We start from the raw sequence: 11,822 nt of genomic DNA, 5'->3' as shown, positions 1-11,822 counted from the left end.
ATTTACAAGTCAGAAAATCATAATTGCGATAACTCCAAAATATTTTTTTTATCTTGTTGCACATAATTTATGTGTAGGCCTACAAATTATTATCTTGAATAATAATATTGTGAAAGCAAACTAACATGAGGCATTTAAGATCATCATTTATTCATGTATTCTGTTATTTTGTGTAGCACGTCCTTCGGGAGGAATCCTCGTGGTTCTTGTGGTCGCAACTCGTGATTAGCTTGTGGTTCTAGTTTAATAATTTCTCCTGTGTGTGTGTGCGGCATGACACTGTATGACATCCTTAATGCAGGATGTAAAAGCAGGGTCAGGGAGCGGGCATAAGTATCATCCATATTTTAGACAAAGGCAAGCACTGTATGTGATGTATCACAAGCTTTAAGACATTAAACTAGAGCTTGTTGTACTTTAGATATGGAGCAGATGAGCAGTTACGACCAAACTTATATTTTTAATCACATCAGTGTTTTGTGCATTTTTTTGTGTTTGTTTCAGTACTTACAGATAATTTTCACAACAAATGCGCCATAATTTAACACTCTAAAAGGGGCATTCGAATGTCAAATGCAGGACTTTTACCTATAGTTATTTATACAATTGATATGGTGTTATTTTGTCAATGCACAGTATTTTAATCCTTAAACAGCCAACTCTAACCCTAAAGGTATTTGCCCACCAAGTCCGTATTTTAATCTGTCATCCGATAAAAAATGTTACGCACAGAAACCTTGCACACTGAGTCAGATGCATTTTATTATTCTATTTGTTGCGAAAATTCGCAATACGAGACAAAACTGATCTAACTTTGCGGGTACAATAGATTGCGATAGTCCCAAACGAGGCTAACGTAACTTCCGTACTTAAGTTAGTTAAGTTGGAAATTGACATGTGCATCACGTGTTGCTGGACATTCGTAGGAAAAAGAATGAAAAAATACGTTGTTGGAAGTTGTGCTGAGCATCACGAAAAAAAAAGGGAAATTCGTGTGTTTCTACACAAATCAAATATATTACATTTCGTGACTATTTAACAAACTACCGTCAGATTAGGTTGGAAAAAATGCAGAAAATCGAACCTGTTCCGAAAACTCTAATGACGGATGAAAGTTTTGGAGTCGGTGTGTAAATATGGTTGAACGTGAGGTCGTATTTATTACCAAAGTGCAACAATTTTGGATGACAAATATGGACTTGGTGTGCAAAGGCCTTAACCCTCCATCCCATAGGATGTGAATGCTGCATTAGAACCCTTGCTACACTTAAAACACCCTTTAGGACCTTTAGAATCACATCAGTAATACCTGACATTCAAATAGGCCTCAAAAACTCCTAAAATCCCATCGAGTGCCCGTGAATATAATCTCTATAAACAGATTCTGCATTCACATGTAGACATATGTAGGCAACGGCACAAGATTTTTGTACCAGAAGCATTCTGGTTTCCGTTTGTTGTCCGAGTAGTATTGACCAATCACGTTTTAGCAGGATTTGGTTGAATGCAGGTAAACAGTCCGTGTGGAGAGCAAAAGAGGGGGAACGTATCGGCTGAAATGCAATCTCTGAACTAACAGGATATCGTCTGATAATGATTTTGCTTTTTATTGGTTTCAAATTAGCTTGTAAACTGGCTACTTGTGAAACAATCTGGACGTACACGTCGTCTCTCAACTCCAACTCCAGTCTTGCATCTCTATTGCTAATCGGATTGTAAACAATGAGCAGCGCACGGAAGAGGAAGTGTTCGCCCGTATATCCACTGGCTACACTGGAACCCCAGAAATATAGCCCCTTGACCCCAGAGGCTTATCTACCGTCAGACCAGAAGCTGATGGGATCCGAGATCCCTGATTAGGACCATCAGAGAACCCCCCAAGAATGCTTAGAACCCACTCAAATATACTTGGAACTCCTGGAAGGACCTTTAACCACCATCATGAGCCTTGAACCCCCACCAAGCAACTCACACCTAAAACACACCAGTATGGGTGCCAAGAACATCTTCAAAAATCCCCAATCCCATCACGAACCCCTTAATTATTTCTACAGTATCCCCAAGAGCCCCCCTGCCGGATCCCTAGTACATCCTTGAAGGACCCCTGGGTGGCCCTCGGACCCCACTTTTAGAGCCCTGAGGTGGTGAAACCTAAGGTCCTGTGGCCTGTCCACGCTGCGCCTCGCCTCGCTCTGCTGTCACACCGAGCAGCTCACAGGGCTCAGGATTTATTTTTGGACTGCCATGGCGTCTGGTCCTTCCATTTGTAGGAAGGGGGGTCGAGTTGGGCTCAACATGAACCTGCCGCTCTGACACTCCGGGCTGGGACAAGCAGGCAGCAGCCGGCCGGCCGCCCCCCTAGCAGCAGTCCTACAGGTAAACACGCCGTAATTACACCTTTTATTGTCCAGATAGAGCGCATGGACGCCGTTAGCTCTGCAGCCAGAGATGTGACGTGTGTTTGGAGGGCTCGGGGTGTTTTTGCACCAGCAGGGCTGAGCTAAGTGTTAGCCTCGCACTCTTTCTACTCCCCGTGGCTTCACAACACACTCTGCCCTGTCATTTATCTGCAATGAGGCACGATGAGCACATTTTAGCTTGTAATCTTCCAGCTGTGTAATTATAGGAAATAAAGTTTGAAATTCTACGTTGAATCAATGTTCTCTCCTGTTCTGTCAAGGGGAACCTGCCTGGAGCGCTTTGAACACCGCCAACAAGTTTTTACCTGGTACGTTCCATCTTTTTCCATCTAAAAATGTTTGCTGTGTTTGTGTGAAGCCTCATAACTTCACTTGTTTTTGGGGCTGGATTCATTTACTTAAGGAGGCCGTTGTGGACCAACTTGGTTTTTTATTACACGTCTATTATTACCCTTTCCTCTTTTGAACTTGCATCCTGAAGGCGCTCCAAATGCCGAACCTACCAGAGCCTTAAAAGGAGGAGTGGGCTCTCATGTGTCAGACAGGCAGCAGGTTCATGGAGGGAAGTGGGAGGGGGGGCTTAAAAACACAACCAGCTCTGGCCTACATTTCACTGAGGTGACACACACAATAAACTGAGGATATTAAACAGTTGTTTTTGCACAGACTGCATGGTCAGTTATTATCAGAAACGTATCTGACTATCTGACATGATGCTTGTGCAGTTATTTTTATATAAAGGATTTTTTTTGGGAGGTCAGAAGTTAAAAAATAAAAACAGTGTCACCAAATTTCTCCATCTATTTATGTTAAATTCTCGTCCTCTCGTGTGATTGGGTATTCTCAGTGACAACATGTTTGACGTCACATGCTCTGCATTCACTTTCACCCTTCAGCGGATATATATACACACATCTATATGAGTGTATTTATGTGGGAAGAGACGTGAGAGGATCCTGACAAAGCTGAACTCCAGCTGTGAAAATAAAACTGTAACCTCACAGAGCAGCCTCTCTGGTCAGCGTGCAAGTCTCTGATATTTAATATCAACATTTGATATGGATCAAATATTACCTCTTTAAAACAAGTAACACAAGCATAAGTGATATGTAAAGTTAAGGGTTTTCGATCGATTGTCACGTTAGGCTATACACGAACTACACCACGGTCACATGATCGCGGGGTATAAACAACGAGGCTTTAAAGGAGGAGAGTTGGCGTGATGATGTTCAGTCATCTCATAGCCGATTGTTAGTAACCGCCTTTTTCAAAGACGATTAAGATAAAGGCTTAAAAATTCACAAGTGGGATGTTTATTGACGTATTTTATATCAACAAAACGTTTAAATCTTTTCAGCTTGTGGTAACCACAGACCTTATTTCAGGCATCTCACTAAAACAAATTGACTTACAGACGAAGGAACCGGAAGTGCTAAAATGCTAACTCATTTCCATGTTTCAGGACTCAACGCATTTTTCGTGCATTTCTTTACAAATGTTCAGCAACACACGACGTACATGTCAATTTCCACTCCAGTCTTTTCAAAATAAAACTTTTTAGTTATGTTTAGGAAAAGATTGTCTTTGTTAGGCATAGGCAACAAACTGCTAAGTTAGATTTGGGAAAAGATCGCGGTTTGGGTTAGCTTAAAAACAGAAGTTACGTGACAAAAACTACTTAATTAGGTAAAGGAAAAGATCGTTGTTTGGGTTAAAGTAACTCGAGAAGTGCTGTAACTTAGGTACGGAAGTTACGTGACAAATGAATCAACGCTTACTTCTGGTTTCACACAAGACACGAACAGTGGTCTCCTGGGGAAAAAAGTTGACCCACCCGACTACCGGACGCCAGTAAAACGTCCGCCGAAAAACTGCCATACAAAATTTAAACAAAATTATTTCTATTCTATTGTCATATTCTACGGAAATGGCATTTGTTGAACAATTAAATATTATAAATATAATAAGCACTTTCAGTCCAAAATGGCGACAGCGGCAACACCAGAGTTTCGTCTCTTTGCTTCTACACTCTTTGCCCTGACTTCCTCGCTACGCTGCATTTATCGCTCTTTATACTTCCTGATTCACAATTACGTGGATTACATACACATTGTTTTCGTGAGATATATATGAATTACAGCGCATTACTTTTTGTAGGTATAGCTCCGAGCGGTGTATATGATTCTGTCATGTTACGTGGAGTTTGTTTCTGATGCCCTGATTCCATCTGATCTGCATCACAGCACTCTGATAAATTGTTTTCGTGGAAGTGATGCAGCCTGTAAAAAGCCAGGAGTCTTAAAAAAACGAAACAGGTGATTGGCCGGCTTCCTCTCTGCCTTCAAAACTAAAATTAGGCAGAGTAAAAGCTTCCAGGATCAGCTGTGAGGCGGTAACATCATCCAAGAAGAGTTCAGCTCGTCTCTCCTGCTGGTTTTCCTGCTCGCAGCATTGATCCCTGGCTTTTATAAACAGCACAAACATGATGAGTCATGAGTGGAGTTTATAAGACACATGTTTTGTAACTGCATGAAAATCTCTTAAAACCAAATTACTGATTTTTATGTCTGAACCTCGGTTTTACAGACTTTTTTTGAAGGCAGAGAACGTTTCTTTTTTCCATCAGACTCTGATGGAAAAATCTAAAAATATTTTAGATTTACATTTTTATTTATTTATTCTGTGCTTTCATTACATTTGTTTTATCTACTTAAATAACTGTGTTTTAGTTTCATCTTATTTATATTCTATTTAACTCTAATCTGTCAGCCCAGTCGCACAGTGGTTCGTGAAATAGTTATGAAATCGAATGTATTGATTCGTGTACATAGACACAAATTAAAAAAATTTTCTCGTGATGCTCAGCATGAAATCAATTATTATGTAATCCATGTAACTGTGAACCAGGAAGCATAAAGTCCAGCGAACGCCACATAAGGAGTTTGGGGTGGATTGGTCGGTCAAAAACACCGGACCTTTGCCCAGGAGACCGCTATTCCCGTTTGAAACCAGAAGTCAAAATTGATTTATTTGTCATGTAACTTCCATACTTAAGTTACGGCACTTCCGGTGTTATTTAAACCCAAACCGCGATCTTTTCCTAAACCTGAGTAGTTTTGTTGCCTAAACCTAACCAAGTCGATCTTTTCCTAAACCTAACTAAGTAGTTTTATTTTGAAAAGACTGGAGCAGAAATTGACACGTGCATCACGTGTTGCTGGACAGTTGCAGGTAAAAGTACGAAAAAGACTTTGCTGAAAGTCGTGCTGAGCGTCGCGAAAAAAAGGGAAATTCGTGTCTATGTACACGAATCAAATAGATTCAATTTTCTGACTATTACACAAACTGCCGTGAGACTGTGTTGGATCTGTACATTTTCGGTTTTATGTTTTTTTTTTAAAGCCCTTTATAACATGTTTTTGAAATTCTATTTAAATATATAAAGTCCTAACCAAATCTAATGGGAAGGCACATAAATAGCACAATGTAAAATGACATTCCGCGTGTCATGAGAACGCATTTTAGCCATTTGTAATTTTTACGCCACGAAACAAAACTACGATATCGGCCGCAGTTTCCTTAGGTTTAGGAAAAACATCATGGTTGGGCTTAAAATAAGTACGTAAACTAAGTAAAATACGTACGGAAACAACGTAACAGAAGTATGGAAACCAGGTCACAAACGTCACTAACGTAACTTTAAAATAACTCAACACTTTGGAACACGAACATCGGTCTCCTGGTTTAAAGTCCTGTGTTTGTTGTATCCGTCCAACTCCCATAGTGGGTGGGGAGCTGGTCTTTCCCACTTTTTATTCTACGTCACTAGCTCTGAGCGCAGCATATTTACACGGACACTGCAGTCAGTACAGACTAAATGGCGTACAAATCCAAGCCAAAAGCAAAATGGACCAAAGTGGACAAAGATTAGTGCACATTTCAGATGTAAAAAGGATATAATGTTGTGTTTAGGCTAAAGTAGTTTGATAGTTTAACTATGTATGATAACAAAAAGTAGATAAAGGGAGGGCAAAGCAAGATTAGAAAATTATTTTAATTTATTTAAGAAAAGGGGTTATAAACACATACAATCAGAAAGCTCAGTACATGATATTAAAAGTAAAAAATGTCTGCAGTAGTACAGAGAGAGAGCTGATAAAAACATACACAGGAAATACAGTTTGATTGTATAGATCAGTTGATAAAGGTTGTTGAGATGTAACAGACACCAAATCAATGGCCTCTATTTTGGGTACATGGCTGCACAAAGTGAGCCAAGTCATAATAAATTGGTTTTCATACTGCCAGTGTTATTTTTATCATCAGCATTAACTCTGCTGTTACAGTTGTCTCTCCCGAGCTCAACTGTTTCAGATTGTTCTTTAGCCAAAGTTTAAGTGCAGATAACAAAGTGTGATCCATCAATTCTACATGACTGTAAACTTTTTCTATTCAAAAGACTTTTAGATTTCCCTACACACCATCATATAAGGATCAGCCAGACACCTAAACACTGTAGTCGAGAATAATACAGACACATTAAAGCTCACAGTCAGATATATACATAATAATAGAAACTGAATGTCAGAAAATACAAAAACAAGGGGGAACTTGAACAAATATAGACATGTGATGATCAAATATTTTGCACTTGAACTGTTGGTTTGTAGTTGTCCAACTGAGAGAGTCAGAAAAAGTGATTTATTGGATATAGATGAAATATTGAGTCTGATAGATGTGAAGAGACGACATGTCCTCAGTAATCATCTTGATATAAATCTGCAAAAGACACAAAAACAAAATGTTAAATACGCAGATATTATAAAGTGGTCCAAATGTCCATTAAGTTACCTTTATTTATTTTGGAAAGTTTAATGTTTCTAGGGCTGTCAATCGATTAAAATATTTAAACATGATTAATCAAATGATTGTCCGTTAATTGCAATTAATCGCAAATTGAGCACACATTTTTTAACCGTTCAAAATGTACCTTAAAGGGAGATTTGTCAAGTATTTAATGCTCTTATCAACATGGGAGTGGACAAATATGCTGCTTTATGCAAATGTATGTGTATATTTATTATTGGAAATCAATTAACAACACAAAACAATGACAAATATTGTCCAGAAACCTTCAAAGGTACTGCATTTAGCATAAAAAATATGCTCAAATCATAACATGGCAAACTTCACGACAAGCTACTATGACATGGTCACTATGGACAATCATGTGATTTATCACGATTAAATATTTTAATTGATTGACAGCTTTAATATAAATATACTGTATATAGTACATTTGCAGAAATCTTAGCAACAAAACTGAAGTACAGGTCCAGAGTTTTAGTCTCAGTAAGTCAGAGAATAAGGCCTGAACTTATGTTATACTTTATCAATGTATCCTCATACGTATGATATCTTATGAAAAGTTATTCCTCATCTTTCGTGTGTTTTCCCATGAATGTCCAGCAATACGTGACAAATTTCCAACACGGATGGATTAAAATAATTACGGAAGTGTTGTTACTTAAGTACGAAAGTTAGGTCAAATAAATCAACTTTGACTTCTGGTTTCACACAGGGTACGAACAGATAGTCAGGCCTTTTTTTACCCATCCATCCACCCCGACCTCCTCTCTATGCGGCGTTTGTCGCTCTTTATACTTCCTTGTTTACGATAACATGGATTACATATGATTTGATTTAGTGGGATACGGGAATTACAGTGTATTACAAATTACAGTGTATTACTTTATACAAATGTTTTGGTCATGACTCGCTATGAATCTTCCTTTTCTGACAGTTTATGTTTTTTTCTCCACAGAGTGCTGAAGTGCTCATGGCTGTCGCTTACGGTGCTGCCCCCCAGCTGGGCCTGCTTTCCCAGCAGTACCCCCCACCCCTGCTGCCCAAGCCTGGAAAGGACAACATTCGGCTTCAGAAGCTCCTCAAGAGATCCGCCAAGAAAAAGGCCTCTGCTCAGGCATCGCAGCCCGCCGCGCTTTTCCGCTCCAGCCTTTCCCCTGTGAACGAAGCAAGCCCCGACCTTGAGCACAGTGACCACTCCACCCCTCCCAAGACTCCAGAGACACCGTTCAGCCTCTACAGCGTCCAGCAGCCTCCACGGTTCACCGTCAGGCCGCTGTATCAACATGTTGCGTCGCCTTACCCGCAGCGTGCAGCTTACGGCAGAGCAGCGAGGTTCTCACCTCAGACAGTGGTGATACCGCCGTACTCTTACTCGCAGCATGTTACCACAGTTTCTTCATATTCTGCATCGACGCAGCTTTCTGGAGAAGCACCAGCTCCAGGGCCAGTCGCTGACCTGGCAGTGCCCAAAATATCCCTGCCAGCCTCTTCTGAACCTGAGGTAACAGAAGTGAAAAAGCCAGCTTTTAGCATATTTGCTGAAACTCATGCCGCTGGAGGAACCTCACAGACAAAAAGTTCAGGTCTGACTCCTTATTCAGCTGTGATTCGTCCTCTCACTGTGTTGACCCCATTTGTCAGATCCAAAAGTCCACATCCAACATTCAGAGCAACTGAACGGTCAAGATCGCCTAGACCGATGTTTGATGTCCCTCAAATTAGAATGTACACGGCAAGCACATCATACTACGAGTCATCCAGGACTACACCGGTGTACGACACAGTTGGATTAACCGCTATTGGCAGCACAGTACCTCAAGGTAAAACACCAACAGACACAAAACAAGATTTGGCATCTGAGGTCAGAAGAGGCACGACACCGACGGCTCAGCCTCCTTTACTGGGCACAGATCCCCAGAGGAAAACACAGACTTCAGAAACTGAAAGAGAAAATACACCAACAGCAGAGATTAATACAACCATAATTCCAGCTGAAACCAAAAGAGCAACTCCAACACCTGACATCAAAAGAGCAACTCCAACAGCCGAAACCAAAAGAGCTACTACTCCAACACCTGAAATCAAAAGAGCAACTCCAACAGCCGAAATCGAAAGAGCAACTCCAACATCTGAAACCAAAAGAGCCACTTCCACAGCTGAAATCAGAGTTAAAACACCAACTTTTGAATTACAAACATTAAGGAATTACGGAGGACGGCCTAAAACCCCGGCATACCACAAAACTCGGGCTACAACGCCCGTCTTTGAAGTCTCAAGACCCAATCCTCTCTTGTTTGCCGTGTCGCCTATCACAGTTGAGCCAGAGAGGTCAAGAACGCCCATAACAGTTTCTGCTATGAGCGGTTTGTCTGCTTCCCAAAGTGTGAAGACTACTGAGCCGACTGAAACGATACTGAATGGGGACATTCATTTGGACATCCCTCTTGTAGTCAAACCAATCCAACAAACGGCTCCAGCTGAAAGACCTAAAGCTCCGACATCTGAGCCAAAAACACCAGCAGTGACTTCTTACAGCAATCAGAGGCCTAAGACTCCAACATACGAAGCATCCCGACTTATGACCACGTCACCTTGCTATAAAAGACCAAAGACACCTACATATGGGACATCACCTTCTGGTGTATCACCTGTAGCTTTTCAGAGACCTAAAACTCCAACCAAAGTGGTTCAAAAACCAAAGTCTGGCTACCGTGGATTGACACCGGCTGAATATGCTGCGTACGGCGGAATCAGAACTTACTCTCCAGCATTTGGTATCTCCGGTTCTAAGACGCAAACGGAAGAGGAGGTTAAAGTTACAAAAGAGGAATCAGCAGAATGTAAAACAACTAGTCAAGAACCATCTGTGAAGGGACAATCTACATCCGAGGTACCCAAAGAAACCCCCAAAGATGTAGATAAACCCCATGTGAAAGATGAGACAGTTGCAGTCATCCCCTCGATCCCTATTATTGTTGTTTCACAAGCATCTGACACCACAGGAACAACATTAACACAAGAGACAAGTATGGTATCCAGCCAGGTTGCAGCAAAACAAGAAAAAATGGTGATTCAAGAAACACCAAAGGCTAAAACTCCAACAGCAGAGGGGAAAATTCCTAAGAAACAGAAGGTGGAAACTCCAGTTCAAGAAGTCGCCAAACCAAAGACTCCGGAAGTCAAACATCCTCTGCCCAAAGGTGATGACCAGGATCCTCTGAAGGCAATAAGAAAACTTTTAGGCAAAGATAAAGTCCAGAAATCTGGACCTGAGACAAAAGCTGACGTCTCAGACCAAAAAGAGCCAGCGAAACCTGTAGGTGCCACCAAGACTAAAGACGAAGGCTCAAAGCCAAGCACTGTGTCAGAAGGAAGTGAAGACAAAGGAAAAGATAAGGAAGCAGAATCTGCTAAGAAAAAGGAAGGCGATGAATCCCTCCCAGCCGAGCCCCTTCTTAAAGTCCTACAAAAGCCAAAGGGAGTGAAATCTAAACCGAGCGGTTGGTCCCGACTCAAGAAGCACATGGTGGTGGAGCAGGAGGAGCCCAAATTTCCAGAGATTGTCCCTCAGAAGGAGGCCACTGTGGCGGACCAGAGTGAGGTGAAAAAGGCAGACGAGAAGGCAGACGAGAAGGCCGTCGACGAGCCTAACACTCAGGATGAGAACCAAACCAAAGACGCTCCCGTAGCAGCAAAGATGTGGAACGCCGTCCTCTTCCAAATGTTTTCCACCCAAGAGAACATCATGCACCAGATCGAGCTAAACAAAAGCGGGGAGGAGAAGGAGACAGAGCCAAAGGATGAGTCGAAAGAGATACCTTCGTTTGCGCACCGGCTGCCTGTATTGCTTTTTAGCCCAAAGTTTGACGCTAAAAGGCTTAAAGAGGCGGCATCGAGGCCAGTGACGAAAATTTCGACTGTTTTTGAAATGGGTCTGATTGGGCGGAAAGGTAAAGAGGAGGAACCGAAAGACTTTAACAGAACAGCGAGGGGGTTCATCGTTACTTAAGCTAATATAAATATATAAGTGCAAAGAAGAAAATGTAAAGAAAAAAAGTTATGATATATGTTTAATGTACAGGTGCAGAAATCTTAGTCTCTGTGTTGTGTCGTAGAAAAGTCGGCTTTGAACTTTATACTTGACAAATGCTTTGTGTTGTGTGACTGGTTGTCTGGATGTTAAATGTATTTGTGGATTAGCTGGAAAAAAGAGAAAGAGAGTTACATTTGTCTTAAAGTCATTCAGACGTCACATCAGATTAAAGCGTTTATGTTTTCAGTAAAATCAGAGCTTCTCATTTGTTCCTTTCATTTACATATTCACAATAAAATATAGATTAAGATTATCATTTTTGGTTATTGTAAAGAAAATTGTCTGTGGAACTGAGACTGATTATTTATATACAGTATAAGATTTAAGGGCGCTTTCACAAGCCATAGTCTGAATCAGAGTGATATTGACACTTTTGGTTTGTTTTTGTATTTAGTCTGGTTCGGTTTCATAGTGCATAAATTAAAGTGGACCAAAAAATG

The 11,822-nt window shown here is 41.0% G+C and overlaps 2 protein-coding genes across 2 annotated transcripts in view; one reads left to right on the top strand and one right to left on the bottom strand.

The window, feature by feature from the left end:
* Positions 1–2,253: 2,253 nt before the first annotated feature.
* Positions 2,254–11,577, top strand: prr33 (proline rich 33). Its single transcript, XM_074633462.1, has 3 exons — positions 2,254–2,376; positions 2,681–2,728; positions 8,245–11,577. Exon 3 carries the CDS (start codon positions 8,260–8,262, stop codon positions 11,296–11,298), a length of 3,039 nt encoding a protein of 1,012 aa, XP_074489563.1. The 5' UTR covers positions 2,254–2,376; positions 2,681–2,728; positions 8,245–8,259; the 3' UTR covers positions 11,299–11,577.
* The window catches only part of lsp1a (lymphocyte specific protein 1 a), a 38,268-nt gene continuing 32,901 nt past the window's right edge, over positions 6,456–11,822 (bottom strand). Inside the window, exon 13 of the mRNA XM_074633465.1 lies at positions 6,456–7,199. Within this exon, the coding sequence (XP_074489566.1) occupies positions 7,177–7,199 (23 nt within the window). The 3' untranslated portion in view covers positions 6,456–7,176. The remainder of the gene's footprint in view (positions 7,200–11,822) is intronic.

Source organism: Sebastes fasciatus, chromosome 4, assembly GCF_043250625.1.
Source record: "Sebastes fasciatus isolate fSebFas1 chromosome 4, fSebFas1.pri, whole genome shotgun sequence".
NCBI classification, from domain to species: Eukaryota; Metazoa; Chordata; class Actinopteri; order Perciformes; family Sebastidae; genus Sebastes; species Sebastes fasciatus.
This window is presented reverse-complemented; position numbering and strand designations above follow the sequence as displayed.

Bases quoted from the DNA above. Each gene is read 5' to 3' on its own strand.
- prr33 (XM_074633462.1), top strand. From the start codon at position 8,260: ATGGCTGTCGCTTACGGTGCTGCCCCCCAGCTGGGCCTGCTTTCCCAG.